Genomic DNA, 19557 nt, shown 5'->3' on the forward strand with positions numbered 1-19557 from the left:
CCAGGGCTATGCATTAAATACATCAAATAGGTTGGCCAAGTTGTAATAAATATCTTTAGTTTACAGAAAACTAGAAAGCAATAAATTGCTATTTTAACTGTTTTCTAACATGCACAGTTGAAGTCAGAATTGTTAGCCCCCCTGTTTATTTTTTCCCTAATTTCTGTTTAATGGAGAGAAGATTTTTTTCAACACATTTCTAAACATAATCGTTTTAATAACTCATTTCTAATAACTGATTTATTTTATTTTTGTCATGATGACAGTAAATAATATTTGACTAGATATTTTTCAAGACACTTCTATACAGCTTAAAGTGACATTTAAAGGCTTAACTAGGTTAATTGTGATGCTGCTGCTCTGACTAATTTAGAGATGCGCCCTCTATCTCTGCATTTTTCAGCTTGTTGAACAGTTGTGTGCTTTTATACACAGTTGCAATACTATAAACATGTGCTTTTAATGAAAGAAATGCATCTTATAACTTTTTGATGCATTTTTTACTCTTCATTTGCAAAAATTTTTATATTTCATGGTTGGTTTTCTTGTGATCAAATTTCACAGCCATGTACTATGAATCATTGACAGTTGGTAAATACTGCAAAAATTATTTCCTTTTTATTGTTTTTGTCTTGTTTCTAGTCCAAATATATTTTTATATTTTATATATATAAATTTAAAGTGTGCAAATAATCAAGGATTAACGATAATTTATCATATTGCCTGCACCAAGGGGGCCCCAAATAAAATTCTGCCCCCTAAAGGCTTGGGCCGGCCCTGAGCTCCTGGGATGTATTTTGCGCTCTTTAGAAATGTATATAGGGGTACGTAACCAGAATGAGCCTGGGTCACGGTTTAAATGTGCAGTTGATTGTTATGATGCTTTAATTGTACTAAAGCAACAGGAAGAAAATAAAAAGTAGAGGACATTGTGTTTACAGCAGATAGACATGATTAAGCAAGAGTTGCTTCCTGTAGTTTTGAGCAAGCAGTCCACCGGGCACATGGCTTTTTTTCCAGCACTGAAGTGTTGCAGGAAATTGTTAGGCTGAGTGGCCCATTTACACGAGCAGGTAGAGACATTTTATTTCTGGCAGGAGTCCAAAAGAAGCTACGTCAGGGAAAACAGCAAGAAGAGATACAGCCTCACTGACTGACAGCGTTTTTCACAGCGACAGTTAGTGGTAAAGTTCTAGAAAGCGAACAAGAGACAGCCTGAGTGAGAGAAGAGCAAATCAAACGCGTCCTACATTTCACCACTGCGCTTCTGCCATCAAATGCTACCCAAGGTGTTTCGACTCTTCGGGAGACATTGAGCTTTCTGCATTACGACTGTACTGCTGGCTTCCATTTTTTGCTCGATGTTGTTTTGGACTTGTAAGCGTGCAAGCAAATCTCACAGGAAAGTCTCAGATGAGTCTGGAGCATCAGACGCCTCTCCGCTCTACCAAACACCATGAGCAAAACTGCCTCCAGACCTGCTCCCAATGCCACACGGAGCAGACGCTCAGATCCTCACAATCCTCCAAATAAAACTGGATATTCACAGCTCTGTTGTATTAGGAGCTCAGGACCCCTGCTTTCATAAATCATTTCACAGCTTTGATAGGAGAAATTCTGACATTCCCTGGGCACTTTTGTTTATGGAAGATTATGAAGAACAGAAGACAGCACATAAAGGCACTGAAGCTTTAACTGCTAGACAGAGCACTGCAATGCACAAAGCACAAAAGCACAAATCAACAGAACCGGCATTTCTGAAGGGCTGGTAAGATGACCATTTTACGAGGGTTTATTAATGGGGGTCAACTAAAAGGTCACCACAATATCAATCTGGAGGTTTTGAAGGGTGTCATGACTTGTGTGTCTTAATATAATGTAAATGATGTCTTTTAAGTACATTTTAAATAATTTAATTTAAATACATTTTGTGGTTTATACATATTTTGGACTATAAGTGTGCTATTATTTTCTGTTTTATTATTATATTATCTGTTTCTGTTGTCAACGCATCACAACTGGGAAAATATAATACTGATACAATGCCATATCGTGTGGCTTTTGATTATTTTCAGAACACCAAAAAGAGAAGCAATGAATGTATTTAATTTTGTTTCTAGGCCCGTTCGCACCAAACATAATAACTAATAATATAATGATAAATAACCTACACTGATAATGATTACAATGTGTATTTTTAGATTATGCTTTTCCCCTTGCATTACCTCTTGTAACCAGTAGTGTGCTGTTAGCGCATCTGCAAGTGAATCCAGCTTGTGACATGTAATCAATCTTGTATTTAGGGATCCCTAATAAAAACAACATTATTTTCCCCAGCAGGAAGGAGGCAAAACAAAGACCTAAAAATGACTGTAGCACTGATACTTAAGGTACTTTTTTTTTTTTTACTTTTTACTAGTGATAAGTTACTTGCAGGACTTCCATATATTTTGTATCATTATTTCCACATTTCTGATGCACAAAGGAAGGCATTGTGTCAAAACGTCTGTTTTGTGTCTCCTAAGAATGTAAAATAAGGCTATATAAAGTAAATATTTATCAAGTGCAAATAATGACTATCTGAATGTCATTATTTCCAAACAAATTCTTTCCAAGATTGTCATTATCTTTAAATAATCTTTGAAGAGAACTTAACATCAAGCATTGAGTTTCTGTAGAATGTCATTGTAGCTTTAAATTTCATGAGCCCTTTTTACCAGTATATTTTAATGGATTCTGGCTAGCTATCATTGTTTTATTGCTTATTTGCGGTGAAAAAAAATCTGAAAGTGATCCTAACAATAATGTTTCTCTACATCTTTATCATTTGGTCTGAAATCTTCGATTTTTTTTACATTCAGAAGGAATTTTAGAACGATGTCTTTATCCTTATATTTTGAGTTATTGTGGTCGGCACCAATAGCCTAGTGGCACTGTGCACCGACATGTATAGCATGGAAGTACAGACAGCAAACTGAATTTGATTCCAAACTTGAGGTCCTTTGCTGATCCTTACTCCTCTGCTCCCAATGCTTTCCTGTCTGAAATCTCCACTGTCCTATATCATAATAATGAACCCCCCCCCCAAAAATATATTGTTTATTTTATTTTTCGGCTATATATATATATAGTTGAAGTTATTAGCCCCCCTTTGAATTTTTTGAATTTCCCAAATTATGATTAACAGGGCAAGGAAACTTTCACAGTATGTCTGATAATATTTTTTCTTCTAGAGAAAGTCTTATTTTTTTTTTTTTTTTATTAGGCTAGAAGAAAAGCAGTTAATTTTTAACCACCATTTTAAGGACGAAATTATTAGCCCCTTTAAGCTATTTTTTCGTGTCTACAGAACAAACCATCATTATACAATAACTTGCCTAATTACCCTAACCTGCCTAGTTAACCTAAGTAACCTAGTTAAGCCTTTAAATGTCACTTTAAGCTGTATAGAAGTATTTTGAAAAATATCTAGTCAAATATTATTTACTGTTGTCACAGCAAAGATAAAATAAATCCGTAATAAGAAATGAGTTATTAAAATTTTACACCTTTTACAATTTTACATTTACACCTGCTGTTCTCACATAAATCCACCAGATACATCTGTCGAATGACTAACTGACCAACTGACTGAGCGATTGACCCACCCTCCTCCTTCCCTAAACTCAATCAATAGTGTTTTCAAAAGCACAGATTGACCCGCTTATCCACTTCCCTAAACCCAACCGACAATGTTTTCAAAAGCAATCCAGAAAAACAAAAGCCCCCGCCTAATTTTTTCCAAATTCCCACCCTGTTATTTCCATGTTTATTTAATTTTTTGGCATATGTCTTACTTTCTGGACAAACTGGTAACAACAGGAAAGCCATCCTCATGTAGGTAAGCGGTCAGCTGGTACCACCTGGTAGCATTTGTTTTAAAGACGAAATGCAACCATACTTACTGTACTTATGACTAAATAATTCGCAATCTCCAGAAATGTATATAGGGCTATATTTTCAGAATGAGCCTATGCTGAACTGTAGCGGACACCACATGATTTATAACATTGAGTAATAAACAAAAGGTTCAGAAAACTCCATTCTGATCGCTAACTAATTGTTAGTTGCATAATCATTGTAAACAGTTAAATTTTACAAATTGGCCTAAAAATTATGTGGCGGCCACAACAAATATACGCAGACTCGCATTTTCTCTAATAAATGGCCACTTTTGGCAAGGCTCTTGAAAAAGCACTCCACTTCTCTGCTACTTTTATGTTTAGTGGCAGCGTTGAGTTTTTCCTCACTCTCTGTCCCTCTCCATCACAGTTTTATAGACAGGATGAGATGTGTAAAGTGAAAGATGACAGTAAACCTGGGAGTTCTCTCTCCTCAGTATACTGTCCTAACCTCACCCTTTCAAAGTGGATTGGTGATAGCAACCAAAATGCATAAAAAAGCACACTTAGAGTAAGAAAATACTGGCATCCCTGATGGAAAAAAGCGTAGAGTAGAAAGTGGTTGTCTGTTTTGCTGGTTTTAAAGTATGTCTGAGCAATTCAACTGCTAAGGTTGAAAAAGCAGCTGGCCAGGTGTGTAGACTAGCTGAACCAGTTTAAATCAGCTAAGCACTTTTTTTCTTCTTTTAATGGAAACATCCTAATGTTCCTCCCTTTCCAAATTCCAGGTGGCTCATGTTGCTATGAACATATTTGTGTTTTGTGACACTACCTTGTGAGCTAGAAATAAAGAGTAGTTAATTAATTCATTTATTCATTTTCTTTTCAGCTTAGTCTCTTTATTAATCAGGGGTCACCACAGCGGAATGAACCGGCAACTTATCAGCAGACTTACCAGCACATGTTTTATGCAGCGGATGCCCTTCCAGCTGCAACCCATCTCTGGGAAACATCCATACACACTCATACACCACGGACAATTTAGTCTACCCAATTCACCTGTACTGCATGTCTTTGAACTGTGGGTGAAACTCAAGCACCCGAAGGAAACCCACATGAATGTGGGGAGAACATGCAAACTCCACACAGAAACGCCAACTGACCCAGTCGAGGCTCGAACCAGCAACGTTCTTGCTGTGAGGTGACAGCACTACCTAATGCACCAACGTGACGCCCTAAGTAAATTTCCATCTGTTAGTTTTAAGGATATCTATTAGCTTGTGTGCTCCAAAAGAGTGACAAAATGTGTGTTTAGAATATATAAGAGATATAAACATATAAAGCTTGTAGTTTGTTACCTGTTGCCTAAACTGTGATCTGTTTCACATCACCTCATACTAAACTTTCTCATCAAATCTTGACCAATCAAATACTCTCTAGCATCTGACATGTCCCGCCCCCTTTAGGAAACTTTTTATTTGTTGTGCTTGAGCTCAACCGCTCTCACTGGCAGAGCAGTGATAAAATTAAACGCTATTGGCTGTTTTTTTAAACATTTGAGATTACGTCAAATATCGAATGAAAAATGTGCATTTCAGAGCACCTCATTAAGCACTAAAATTCAAATTATTATCAAACGGTAGCTTTAACAACATAGATGAATCTCACACAAGTGGTGCCTCTGTGAAAGAAGATGAAACATAATATTAAAATATAGCAGTAGTTCTCAAATTTTTTTCATCAAGTACCACCTCAGAAAAAAATTGTCTCTCCAAGTACCACCAAAATGAGCAGTATTGAAACAAAGTAGCGTAGTAGGCTCAGTAAAGCAGCTACAACTCAGCACAGTTAAAAAAAAACGTGGCAGATTACCTCGGAAATATAGGCTATATGTCATATATGACATATTATATACATCATTTTTGCTAAATTTTGAAATATGTAGCATGTACATGACATATTTTATTCCTCAGCGTACCACTAGAAGGAAGCCTGCGTACCACTAGTGGTACACGTACCACAGTTCGAGAACCACTATAATATAGTGTTTCTTTTAATGTTTTTATGGAGAGAAGGTCATACACAAATTGATTTAAACCCTTAACGGTTTTGATTGAATGATGTCTTCCGTTTACCTGAATGACAAAAATAAAATATTTTACTCAACCTGTAACGACAGTAATCAAGGAGTCCATCTTGTTTTGCTGGAATACAAGTAAAAAGTATAAAACCTACTGTAGCCTACATATAAAATCTTTTGTACTCAAAAAATGACGTTCAGACTAGAGATGCGCGGATGGGCTATTATTTCATCCGCAACCGCATGACAAAATTCATCATCCGTCCGCCATCCATCCGCAGTAACATTTTGATCAATTTTTAAAACCGCACCCGCCCGCCATCTGCTGATTGGGCTCTTTATTTGAATGGCTTATTCCTTTTTTTATTAAATGAATGTTTCTTTATTGATCATTATAGAATAGAGAATGACTTTAATGTAGACATGCAGTTAATCCAAACGTGCAAGTCATTAATTGACGACGCTTTGAAGTGACGCTAAAGATACGAGGACGTGTCTTTTCACTTGATTCGATTCCTCGGTCCTTAAGTCTTTTCCTTGCGTCTTTCCCTCGTAACGTTATCCCGGTGGGGTGGAAACACGAGGAAAGAAAGCAAGGAAAGGAAACGAGGATGCACAAATAAGAAATGAAAAGCACCCGAGCTCTCAGAATATCAGCAGTGAACTCCGTCTCCAATCGGCGCACAGGGACAAAAATAAATAAATAGCCTAAATTAAACGCACTGTACTATACAACTTTTTTTTATTGTAGCCTAATAGAAAACGCATTGACACATCATTTCAACATGCTGCTATTTAGCCTACTACTAAATGCCTATTTCACTTAATTTTTTAGTAAATAGATAGAATAAGTCATTTACATTATAGCCTAATAATGTTTACATTTGTAGTTGTCCATAGCAACCCCAAAAACGTACCTGCTTGCCTTGCACATCTAATTAATGGGCACAGTTTTTCGACTATTCTTTATTTTTTGCTGTGGATGTTATTGAGCTTGTAGAAATCGGAAACAACACAGTTCTGCGACACAGATGATCCTTTATTGATATCTCTATCAGACAATACCTATTTTATATGCCAAAAGAAACAACAGGCAGTAAAAAAATATTAACATAAATATCTTAATGTAGGCATAGGCTATAGTCGCATGCTTTGGCAAACAGTTGAAAATTTTTTAATAAAAACATCATATCGTGCCTAAGCCTTGTAGGCTCAGTCACCCCCACAATTAGAAATTAAATTAGAAAAATAGATATGCCATCCCTCTTTGAGCGAACCTGACCAAGCTAAAGTGCATGTATGACAAGTGCCCCAATAACCCATGGACTTAGGATTATCCCCATTCCCCTCAAACTTGAAGCATAACAAAATACTACGCCATTAAATTTGCGACAAAGAAATTCTGGCAAAATAACCTTAGCCTCGGAACGTAAAAGCGAGGCCAACATGTCTAGAATAGAATAGGCTAAACCAATATGAACGTAAAGTTATCAGCTGACCGAACTCAAAAGTTTATATTGAACATATTTGTAGCCTAAATAACATAGGCTAATTGGTTTAATATGCCTGACCTTAGGTCTAGTTTGATTTTTTTCTTGGCACAATGCAGGAATAAAATAGCATCTACAGTGTCAGGATTCAGACGGGAGCGCCTGCATAGCCACTATAATGCGCCCTGCTGCACTGAAGGAGCGCTCGCTCGCAGCACTTGTTGCTGAAATGCATAGAATTCTCTTGGAAAGGTTCTGTAATCGTGGGAATGCCTGTCCTTATTTCTCCCAAAAGGAAAGTAGATTTTCCTCTGCTGATCCGTCTATACGGAAGTTTGTAGAGTAATACTTCTGTACACTTCATCCAGAATTAATGTATCCGATTCCTCCTCCCATTCTGTGAAGTCAGTCGTAGGCTTTTTCGTTGGTGCGCCAGCTATGAATATAAAACAGTACAACCGCCCGCCACCCGCCCGAATTTAATTAAAATATTATTTTTTCGTAACGTCATCCGCCCGATCCGCGGTTTATCCGCGGAGTCCGCGGCTATAACCGCCAACCGCGCATCTCTAGTTCAGACTACTTAGAATATGTTGAAACAATGCAATTCTAGAGTTTTTATTGTGACAACTCAATTTATGTTTAATCCAGTTATATTTGTAAATACTAATAAGTTTACTCGATTCCTTCATGTTGTCTCAACACAAATCGATTGTGTGGAACCCAACATTTTTTCACAGTGTATGCTCAATAAGATAGATAGCATTTCAGTAACAAATAATATAACTAAATATAATTGATGGTTTAGTTTTATATAGCACAGGATTTAAAGATCAGATTTATATCCATTCAGTGCAGACACATTAACTGTATGTGGCCAAATGTAAACACCACATATAAATGCTCCTATGAGCTGTATTTCAGAAAAGTCCCAAACTACATGGTCATATTAATTAATTAATCCCCAACTGGGGTGTCAGCAGTGCAGAACCGACCGCTGAAACTTAGCCGAACTGTCTGAAGTTGGCTTATTTAAATGGTCAACAGATGGCTTTGTGTGCAAGTGCCTAATGAATCCTCAATAATACAGTGCGATAATTGCATGTTTGTGTTTGTGTGTTGTGTTACCTTGCACCGCCAGGAGCTTGTGTGTTTGTATGATGATGCAGAGCTGGAGCACGAGCTGCGGTGCGCTCTCCAGGAATGTGGCCAGCAGATGGAGCATGCTGACGTCTGCATACTCATACACCATCCTCCAGTAAAATCTCCAGCGGTCATTCTCTCCACTCTGCCTGCTCCTGATGCCCAGGTAGATAGTGTGGAAGTACCTGTGCGAGACAAAAAAAAAAGCCCTTTAAAACGTCTCTCGCTATGAACCCTCTTTGACCTCTCGATTACAGAGCAGAATCTGCAGACGCTCAGCTCAAAGATCTCAATGATTTGTCTGCTTTTCTTTTCAATGTAAACCTACATTTCTTTCCAGCTATGTTGGTCTCTGTGCTGTTTTGTCAACAAGATCCACTGTGGATGAACCCATTTGAACTGCTGATGAATCCATTATTTAATGTCAAAGCCGATGACTCAACACAACAGCTCTAAATGATTTAGCCAGAAATGGAACTTTGTGTCAGTGTTGTATAAATCAAGACAACATTCTTTCAAGTGTGTTTAAATGCTTTCGATGAAAAGGGCACACAGCTGGGGCTTTGTAAAATGAGATATTAATTATAAAAATGAATTTAAAACTGTTAACTATTAACGCTCACTTGACTTGTTCATTAATAGCTGTAAATACGAACTGTTTATTGTAGAACTATTTGATAAGGCTTTGCAATTTTTGGTATATCTGTAAATGTTTTATTAAAATAATAATAAAATCATTTGATAAAAATGAAAAAAATCATCAAAATAGCAAAAATAAATAAAGATTTAAATCCATACATACATTTGTGAGTACAATCGCAGCACAAAAAAAATTGCTAAATCAATAATATATAAGTAACAGAGTGGTTTACTAAAATGATCCCAAGTGAAACTGTCCATGTCAACCTTTTTTAAAGGTGCCATATACTGCTGTAATGTGAAGGACGCTGGACAACTGGGTGCAGATCCAAATGCAGGTTTTTTACACAGAGATGGTCAAGCAAGCAACGGTCAACACAGGGGCAAACAGATGTAAACAGGCAATCCAGATTCATGGTCAAATGACAGGGGAACGGTCACTCCCGGTGCCAAACAATGCAAACAATAAACAAACAAAGCAAAGATCAGTACACGGCAAGTCAAGTAAAAAGTCAAGGCAAAACAGGTCTTAATGTACAGTTAAACAAGACTCAGCCCTGAAGTGTGTGTGTGTGGTTTATAAAGTAATCAGATCATGAGCGGCTCCCAGCCATGAATGTGTGTAATGGACAGAATCTGGAACAGGTGCATGCGAGCGATGCATGACTGGAGTCTGTAGTCCATATAATGGCGGGTTTCCAGTCCTTTAGCGATCTGCATGTTTATCAGTGATCTTCCAGGATTAGATGGCTGGTAATTGTGTCAACTGCATTAATTCAATAAGTTAAGTTGTTCTCTGATATCTACAAAGTAGGTATGTGGCTTAGGTAAATTAAAAAAATCTCCAAAAACTATGAAACAGAAATTATGCTCATTTATTACTCAATAAAATGCCCCCTAGAATCCGTGCCCTAGTAAAGCATTATGTCTAAAGCTTTATTTCTAATATTGACGTTCAATGAAGTGTATTGTTATTTTTTCACTTTACCGTAAATTATTTTTTAAAAATTACCGTAAAAGCTGAAACCTGCTACACCATAATAAAATGTGCATTTTTCAAATAAGTGCACATTTATACTCAGCAGTCGATTTGTTTGTTGATCATTACAAACATATGCAACAAATTCTACAATAAGCATGATAAAGATAGAATAAAAAGACTTCATGATTGAGCTGAGTGGAGGGGCGGGGATGAATAAATGTATAATCCGTATATCTTGCATTTTGCATCCTGACACGAATGTCAAGAAATGGCTTGCTACGTTGTTGCATAACAATGTATTGAAAACAATAGCTGCTTCCAAAATCTCCTACTACTCATGGCCAAGTAGTACATTTAAATTCAAATGCAGTGTCTACAGTACTAAGTTCTACTTGAAAATTACGTTCTATACAGTATGCCTGTCTGTAGTATAAATGGAACTTGGTCGTACTACATCCGTCATTTTGTCATCATCACCCAACCGCATCAGGGAGTCGTTTCACTGCCATTCATGAATTCTCTCGCAGTGCATTATGGCATAGCATAGCATCCATCCAATGGGCGCTTCAGAATCTAGGAAGTAGTAGGTCATTTAGATACTTCTCACATATGGTTTTTCTAATTCTATGAATTCGGACATACTACTTGGCTCGCATACTGTTTTTAGCATACCATATAGTATGGAAGTATGTAATTTTGTGACACAGCTAATCTGTTGCGGTTGTATTTTTGCAGCATCTAACTAAATTTTCAAAATAAATGTCCCAAGCCTGCGTACAACATATGTGGCTGCTAAACTTTTTTTGACGCAGCTTGTCAGGTCTCGATAATGTGCAATGTGTGACCTAAAGAAGCTATATGCAAATGCCCTAAGAGCAACGCAACAGTCTGCATGGTGTTTAGATTGGCCTGAATTTCACCATGGATGTACAATCGCATAATTTACATGTATACCCATTTCTATATACTGATCTCTTATTATTCAACTATGCCTAGGTACAGTATAGCCTACCCTGATTTTCTTTATAGGGCATCTTTAAAACACACTTCTCTTTATGTGAAATAGCATCTAAAGGTTCTCACAACAAACACCAGGGATGTGTTTCTACAGTGCTTTTAAAGCAGTCATGGGACAACACAGTGTCCAGTATAAATGGAAATAGCCTGTAACTATTACATTAAAAGAAAGTAAAGAAGCTAAATTATTCAGGAAGTTTTTGTGAGTGAATGTTGGTCAAGCATCTGTGGTTGAAATCACTCGCCTCTTCATGGGCCTTTCTGCCTCTTTAGGCAAACACAGCTCTTCATTTGCTTGCTCATATTAGCGTTAAAATGCTCCTGTGCCAAAACTAATTATCGCATCCAAATTCACCTTTTTAATCATTCTCCTAAAATGTAAATGTAAATTAATATTTTAATATGCACTTTTGCAGCAACGCAAGGAATACCAATGAGGTTAAACACTTCTTCTGCTTGTGTTAAATACATATTTAGCATTTACTAAAAGAATCTTTAATTATGTTTTCCAGAAAATGCTACAAATTACTATAAGCTGCACTGTGTCAAAATTGCATTGCATTGCACTGGGATATAATGTAAATCACCTTTTATAATTTTATTCAGGAAGTATATGTAAGATAGCTTACCAGTACAAATATTGCAATGGTACTCAGAATGAACAAAACAGTCTGAAAACTAACAAGCTTAAATCAAGACTAAACTAACTAGGTCCCTTTGATTACAATGATCAGAATAAATAAGTACACCCCATTTTGAAAATTAAGATTTTTATTCATTTCTCAGTAAATATAGATCATATACTTTTAGTGCATTTGAACAAAACATTTATTAAACATATATATTTATTAAAACATTTTTTATTCACTAAATATATTTAGAAATAGAAATATAACATTTAAATGAATGCTAAATTCATTGCTAAAACAATTTACAAACCACACGTTTTCAACCAATTTTTTTCTCTTGATTTTTGCTTTTTAAAAAAATCTAATTTCATATGTTTCCCTAACATATAAAATTGAGCTACTAATTTTTGGACCATTATCATAAGTTATTTTGTTAGATTAGCTCCAGGCTTAAGAACTGATTAATCTAACGTATATGCATAAATAAAATGTTTTAATGCTTCCTACAGACCTTTTTCATGGCTGCTGCATGGAGGGTGCCATAGTGACCAGCGTCTTCCAGTAGAATGCTAAAAACTTCCGTTCACAGCGTGTACAACTGGTAATTTGCGCTCCGAAAATGGGTTTCAATAACGTTTTTAATATGTTACAGAGTGTTTTTGTGACACACAACTTAGAAATGTGTCTGTTAAAGCCGTTATAATCTGTCACATGTGGTTCAAGCGCTTCAGAAATACGAGAAAAACGTTCTCCTAGTTCACGGGTCTGCCGTCAGAAATACAGTGTTAGCTCAGTGGCTCTTTAACACACACACACAGAGAGAGAGAGAGAGAGAGAGAGAGAGCAAGAGAGAAAGAGAGCAAACCAGAGTACTGGCATGAAACTTAACAGGTATGAAAGTCATGCAATTTACAAAAATGACCAATAAAAGTCTTTTATTGATCCTCTGCTGGCTGATTTGCGTTCCAAGAAAAAGGTCTACAGAAAATATGAATTTAAATGAAAGATTTGTTAGGGGTGTTCTCATATGCTGAGCACTGCATATGCATGGAATTAAGAAGTCCAGCCATATAAAGAGAATTAAATCCTAACATTTATATAGTGCTTTCCTGGACACTCAAAGCGCTTTACACATTTTTGGGGGGAATCTCCTCATCCACTACCAGTGTACAGCATCCACCTGGATGATGCGACGGCAGCCATTTTGTGCCAGACCGCACACCACACACCAGCTGATTGGTGGAGAGGAGACAGATTGATGAAGCCAATTATGATATGGGTATGGTGAGGAGGCCATGTGGGCCAGTGGGCAAATTTGGCCAGAATTCCAGGGTTAAACCCCTACTCTTTTTCGAAAGACATCTTGGGATTTTTAAAAACCTCAGATTAACATCTCATCCAAAAGATGACGCTCACTGAACAGTATTGAGTCCCAATTAATATACTGGGGTGTAAGGACACGCACAGACCACAGGTTGAGCGCTCCTGCTGGCCTCACTAACACCACTTCCAGCAGCAACCTATAGTGTTCCATCTGGTCTCCCATTCAGGTACATCCCTGTTTAGCTTCAGTGGGCTGCAATGTGAGAGTTGCAGAGAGCTAGCTGCCAACTGAATTAGCAGTATAAAGCAATACTGAATCACACTGTCTTTATGACAAGCTGTCCACTAAAAGTTTAAACTTGAGAATATGTATACTATTGTCCAGTACAATCTACATTTCAAATGTCATTTAAGAAAAAAGAATCAAATTTAAGAGAAGAAAATTATGTCTAAAAACTACATTTTATTAAACTTCTAGAAATTGTTTTACATAATACATTTCATGATTTTAATTAATTTGACATTGACTTTTTGAGTACTCAATTAATTATAACCATCAAAAGGAAGCCCAGCAAAAAATAAAACAGTATAAAAAGTTATTTTGGAAACAAAAGCAGAATTTGGAGAAAAACTGATAGAGCTCTACAAATATGACTGCAGCTGAAACTAGCACCGTATTTATAGTATTTGTTTTACTGGGAATTATTTCCTTGGAATATCCCAGCGCATTTCATATGATAAAAATCACATCTGAAAGTAATCCTGATATAACTTATAAACAGTAATGGCTAAAACCGATTTACTTACAGCAGAAGACCATCTCACATAAAAACAAAATCAATGCTTTAAACACCAATTAGTATCTGACAACATTTGAGATCAAATCTCCTCATTTAATCAATTCAAGCCTCTTGAACCAATTCACTTTTAAAAACTCTCAAAAAGGTGGAAAATCTGTAGGAATTGCTATGGCAACACTGGCCTCTTCGCAACAGTTGCGCAAACCTGCTGCTTTGACAGAAAAAGAAAAGGCTTAATGTGACAGTCAAACAAACCTGTTCACAACAGCATGAGCGACTCCTTTAAAAGTGCTGTGTCATCTGCTAATAGAAATGGACTGGTGGTCAATGGTGTTAAGGTCTCTCAGTCTGAGGTCTATGATGCTAAAGGCATCCGCTTCCAATGATGTGGCTTTGCCAAGTGAACTGTTCCTGCATTTTTTCCCTCATCAATCCCCACTGTGTAGTTTACCTTCTGATCCTAATGGGCACCCAGCCAAAAGCAGACACACACTTCCATTCTCTCTCCCCTGAGATTCATTAACAGCCTATATTAGGGTGCATATCATGAAAATATCAGACTTTTTCCATGTTTAAGCTTATTAATCACCTACCAGTGCATCTACCAACCTGGAAAACATAAAAAAGAACAACCCAGTGACTTTGATTTGGTAAGCTTTCTCTGCGAGCATGTAGAAAACAAGCCGCTCAGATTTCACTCCCCTAGTGACACAGGAAGGGGATCTTATTATACCACCGGCACAGGAAATCTGCACATTTCCACCCATGTCACCACTATTTTGTTTTCACAGACGAAAATGTTTAACCAGTAATACCAGTGATAAACAAAACATGCTAGTCCACTATTTCTATTTATTTGCTCTGGCAGCTAAAACATTCATACTGTCAAAACAATTGTATAAAACATTCAAATGATCCATTCCTGGATTTACAGTACCATCAAACATAAAAGTCACCATAGACCCCAAATATTCAAGCAACTAGTAGAAAATTGTAGTTGGATTTATTTTTTGGAAGAAAATGGTTGTGTTATACTGTATATATGTGCAAAATATAAATTCACTGTATACTAGACTGTGTATTTTTATGAAAAGTGTGGTCAGGTCATGGAATTCTTTATGTTTTCTGTAAGTATAAGACAATTTTACTAATAGTGCAACATTTATTATTATTAATACACTATCATTACACTATTATTCACTGGAACAGAGCAATAGCTCGCGAGTTGAAGAGTTTAATCAACTTCACTATACTGTAAAAACAATAAATGATCAATTAGCCATGACAGCATATGTTTTTAGGTCATTGTAACTTAGTTAATCATGTTCTAACTTAATTTTATAAGTTATGCAAGCTGTTTTAAGTTAGTTTAACATAATATAAGTTTAATGGACTCTGACTTAAGGTTAATTTGATTCAGCTTAAAAGTTTAAGACAACTAGGATTTTGTTTACAGTGTAGGGATGCATCATTTTTTTGTTCCATTACAAATATTATGTTGGTTTCAATCAAAATAAAGCAACGGGTGAAAATATGAGCCCATAAAAGCTATGCTGCGCTTCACTGTCCAGCAGGGTTCAGTGTTCTCTCCAGCAGCTTTCACACAAGATGCAGAAAGCGCTGCGCTATGAAACCTATTCATTTCAATTTGTTGCTGCTCTGTCCAAAGCGAAAGTACACTGAATACACAGAAAGAAAGGTCTGCTCCAACAGGACATTTCTATCATGCTTATTTGTTCCAGTTGCTTGAAATAATGCTACTGTGCTGTCATGTTTTGTTGGCTTGTCTTTTTGTAAAATCAGTATAATTTAGCTTAAGTTAAATTTATTTTAAAATAATAAGTAGTTTTATTTTTCATTCAGACATTTCTTGGTTTTTAGCCAAATGTATCTTTAATTTTTAGCTTTGGCTCAGAATTTTCATTTTGTGCATCCCTAAACCGTACAACTGTTTCCACTAATCATTCAGAAATGTCCTGGTTCAGTCTAGAGGTTGTAAGCTCTTGCTCTTCATCTCCACTGCTGTTAATTTCCTACATATGACCTTGTTTTGTTGTTTCTACAGTGTCAGAATAGAATGTAAAGCTCCGCCCTCTTGTGGAAAGCAGCAGCTTATTTGTATTTAAAGGGACCCACACACAAATAGGGACACTGATCTGTGGGACAATTTGAGTTGAACTTTACAGAAACCCTGTAAGTGTTAAATCTGATGAAAGGGGGGTTGAAATGAGCACTGAACCGTCTCGGTTATTGAGGGTTTCCCCAAATCCACTGGCAGTCTAAGGTGTTTTTATTGAATATGAAGACCTTCACAACACGAGCATGAATGCTTATGAGTGTATAGTCTTGTTTTGTCATTGATTTCTTGGAGAGCAGCTGCCGCCCCCTCAGTCTGCCAGATCCTCTCTGCTACAGTTTTGCACTTTGATCGTTTGTATGCAAAGCATGATTTTATAGTACACCACTTGCCAACTTTAGTCAATTCATAGGCAATGAGTTTACAAGTGAAAGATAAAGGATGCATTGACTTACGGGCAGAAAAAATATAGTTCACTAAGGTAAATGTGGAGCAACGCACTGCCATCAGAATGAAAGAACATGCCTTGAGGTATTCCTGTTTGTTCAAGACAGGCTTGAATATAAATGCGTTGAAGGCAGTCTGTCAACATTTGCCCACCTGTTATTTCTATATGTATTTCTATGTGCATTAGGAAAGCATTGCCCAACCATGGAACCTAAGGTAAGTAATCAGGTCCAAAGAGCTTACAATATAATATTTAATTTTATTTGTAAAATGTAAATATTTGTTTCTTAGTGGTAAATACAACCCAGGCTCATCATTAATACGTACCCCTAGTTACATTTCTGGAGGTACAACAGGAGCTACGTTTTTTTTGCAGCGTTTGTTTTCACAAATCCACCAGAGGCCGCTGTGTACACTTTTTCAGATCTCAAATATTTCTTGTGAGTGCCATTCGGTCCTGTTCTTAACATGTAAATCCACCAGAGGCTACTGTCAACTGACTGACTGACCGACCGACCAATTAGCCCAACCACCTCCTTCCCTAAACCCAAACGATAGTGTTTTCAAAATCACCAACTGACCCAATCACCCCCTCCATTAAACCCAACCGACAGTGTTTTCAAAGGCAATCCAGTAAAAGAAAAGCCTTCGCAGCTGGCAGATTTTAACTACATTTTTAGATCTTACCTCATTCTCACTCTGTTATTTACTTGTTTATTTAATTTTTAGCCGTTTGAACCTGCTTTCTGGAACTGTTGTCTATCAGACATGAACCCTGTTATTGCGGTCAACTCCTCTCTACGTTTCAAGTGTGCCAACGTACACAGCAAGCCACTGGGCAAACTGATAACAGCGGAAAAGCAGTCCACACGGAGGTAAGCGGTCACCTTGTAGCAACAAAAAAAGAAACAGAAGCATCATGCCGCTCAGTATCGTTCGTTTTAAAGACAAAATACAGCCATACGTTGCTCTGGCTACATAATTCGAGCTCTCCAGAAATGTTTACAAGGGCAGTTTTCACAATGAGCCTGTAATGGGTATACACATACATAAATAAAAGGATGAAAAAAACTGCAATCACCACACATGGGTCTGCCAAATAATATATATTATGTACATTTACTGTAAAAATCAAGTCAAAATAAAATGACATGGACATAAATAATACAAATGAATGCATGGATAAATTACATAATGAGTTTAACAAAAGTAAAAACCATCAATAATTGCAAAAATATTAAACAAATAAGTAAATTAACAAACAAAAAGATGAGCAAAAAAAATAAATAAATACAATTTCATTAAGTGAGTCCATTTGAAAGAAAGCTCACCTTTAGTATTGACTATTTTAGTGCATCAAGGTGTGTGTTTCTTACTGATGAGGCTACATAAGACAAAGTGGATAGGAAACACTGCTCTAGATGTGTCAGTATGGATGTTCATGGTATCAAAACAGTGACCTATTTCTTCCTTCAATCTTGCCTTTTCTCTGTATAGGGCCTTCATGGCATTCATACAGATGCAGATTCTCAACAGATAGCTGTTACCACATGAAGGTTGATGAAGCTTTTACTATTCAAATATAAATAACGCAGTTGCAAATCAATGCTATACATCATTTTCCACATATCCCTACTGCATTTCAAATTATGGGTTGTCATTTTAATCAAATGAACAGAAACAAATCAATTCAAATAGTAAGGTTGTAATAATGGACATACCATAATACAAATAATATTGAAAACTGAGTGAAAGGTAAGTTTGGTGTTATAATATTTATTCATTCTGAAAATAACACACTTGTTATTTTAATGTGACATTAGTGCAGTATATGCTTTAGTGGACATGCATCTTTACACAGTAATATTAAACATATATGTAATATTGCCCCAGTTAATTTGTTCTAATAAGCTGCCCTTTAATATCCTGTGAATAGTCTTTAAGGAAAATATTGTCACCACATCACACATTAGTAATTATGCCGCTAAAAGCTGCGGTTTGAGCATGCAAAATTCTGTTGTATGGCTCTGCTAAAAGGGGCGGGATTCAACAAAATGATTAGACATTTAAAAAAGTGAGTGATTGGTCCATAGTTAAGTTCTGTTCAAAGAGGTCATGTTCTGATCTTTGATTGGTCTCACACAATCCCTTAATGCAATTTTGCAGGTCAGAGTTCACCAAGCTTGAACTTTCCAGTGCAGCGAACTGTGAAACTTGTCACATGAGCTTGCATTTCCGGTATGACGCATTGGCATGTGTATGAATCTGTCTATGGGGAGAAAAGTGCAGTGTGGCTGCAGCGTCAGGCAAAAATTGAAATCAAAACAAAACAGGTTTTTGTGTTGTGTTCCATGTACATGTCATATGATTCCTTTATTCCATTTTCCCGCTGTCTCTTAATGTTTCAGTTTTTTCATCTGTGTCTCACCCCTTTGTGTAATTAGTTTACTGATGTCCTGTGTATTTAAGCTCCTGTGTTCAGTTCGTTCTTTGTCTGGTCTTGAATGGTCAAAATCCCATGTCTTGGGATTCCATAGATGGAAGTCTATGGAGCAAAAAGTTTAGTGTGATGGTGGCTTAAGTTGAACAAAGTTTAACCTGTTTATTAGTCATTTTGATTGATGTAAGTTAAGATGACTAGAAAAGTTTATTTGAATCAACTAAAACATTTTAAGGCAGCAAGATTTTCAAAAAGTGTGTAGTATAAGTGAATTGACACCTCTAATTGACTCCGGTCCATTCAATTCTGAGAAATAAAATTCCCAGCAGTCTGCATCATGGCCCCATCACTTCAGTTGTGTATTATTTTCTAGTAATTCAATTTGTATCTTGCTTATTGGAAGTTGTTCCAATAATTCACAAAAAGCATCATGGGAAATCTGGATATACTAGATGTCCTGTATCTATCGTTTGTGACTGATTCATAAGGAAAGCAGCGTGACAGAAGTAGCGCAGTGGCCTTGTGCAGAGCAGCAGGGCTCCGTATGATCTTCCGGCTGACCTTAAGAACGGGCGTCTGTCCAGCTCCTTTATCAGATAAGTGGGCTTC

At 36.7% G+C, this 19557-nt stretch overlaps 1 protein-coding gene and 1 long non-coding RNA gene across 2 annotated transcripts in view; both read right to left on the minus strand.

The window, feature by feature from the left end:
- The window catches only part of xkr4 (XK related 4), a 115995-nt gene that overhangs the window by 23570 nt on the left and 72868 nt on the right, over positions 1-19557 (minus strand). The window contains exon 2 of the mRNA NM_001012258.2: positions 8580-8779. Coding sequence (NP_001012258.2) covers positions 8580-8779 — 200 coding nt within the window. The remainder of the gene's footprint in view (positions 1-8579; positions 8780-19557) is intronic.
- Positions 3266-6166, minus strand: LOC141378262 (uncharacterized). The gene is made up of 2 exons (XR_012392322.1): positions 5022-6166; positions 3266-4940 (listed from the first exon to the last, which is right to left on the minus strand). It is a non-coding gene; the product is annotated as an uncharacterized lncRNA (long non-coding RNA).

Source organism: Danio rerio, chromosome 2 (assembly GCF_049306965.1).
Source record: "Danio rerio strain Tuebingen ecotype United States chromosome 2, GRCz12tu, whole genome shotgun sequence".
Lineage (NCBI taxonomy): Eukaryota > Metazoa > Chordata > Actinopteri > Cypriniformes > Danionidae > Danio > Danio rerio.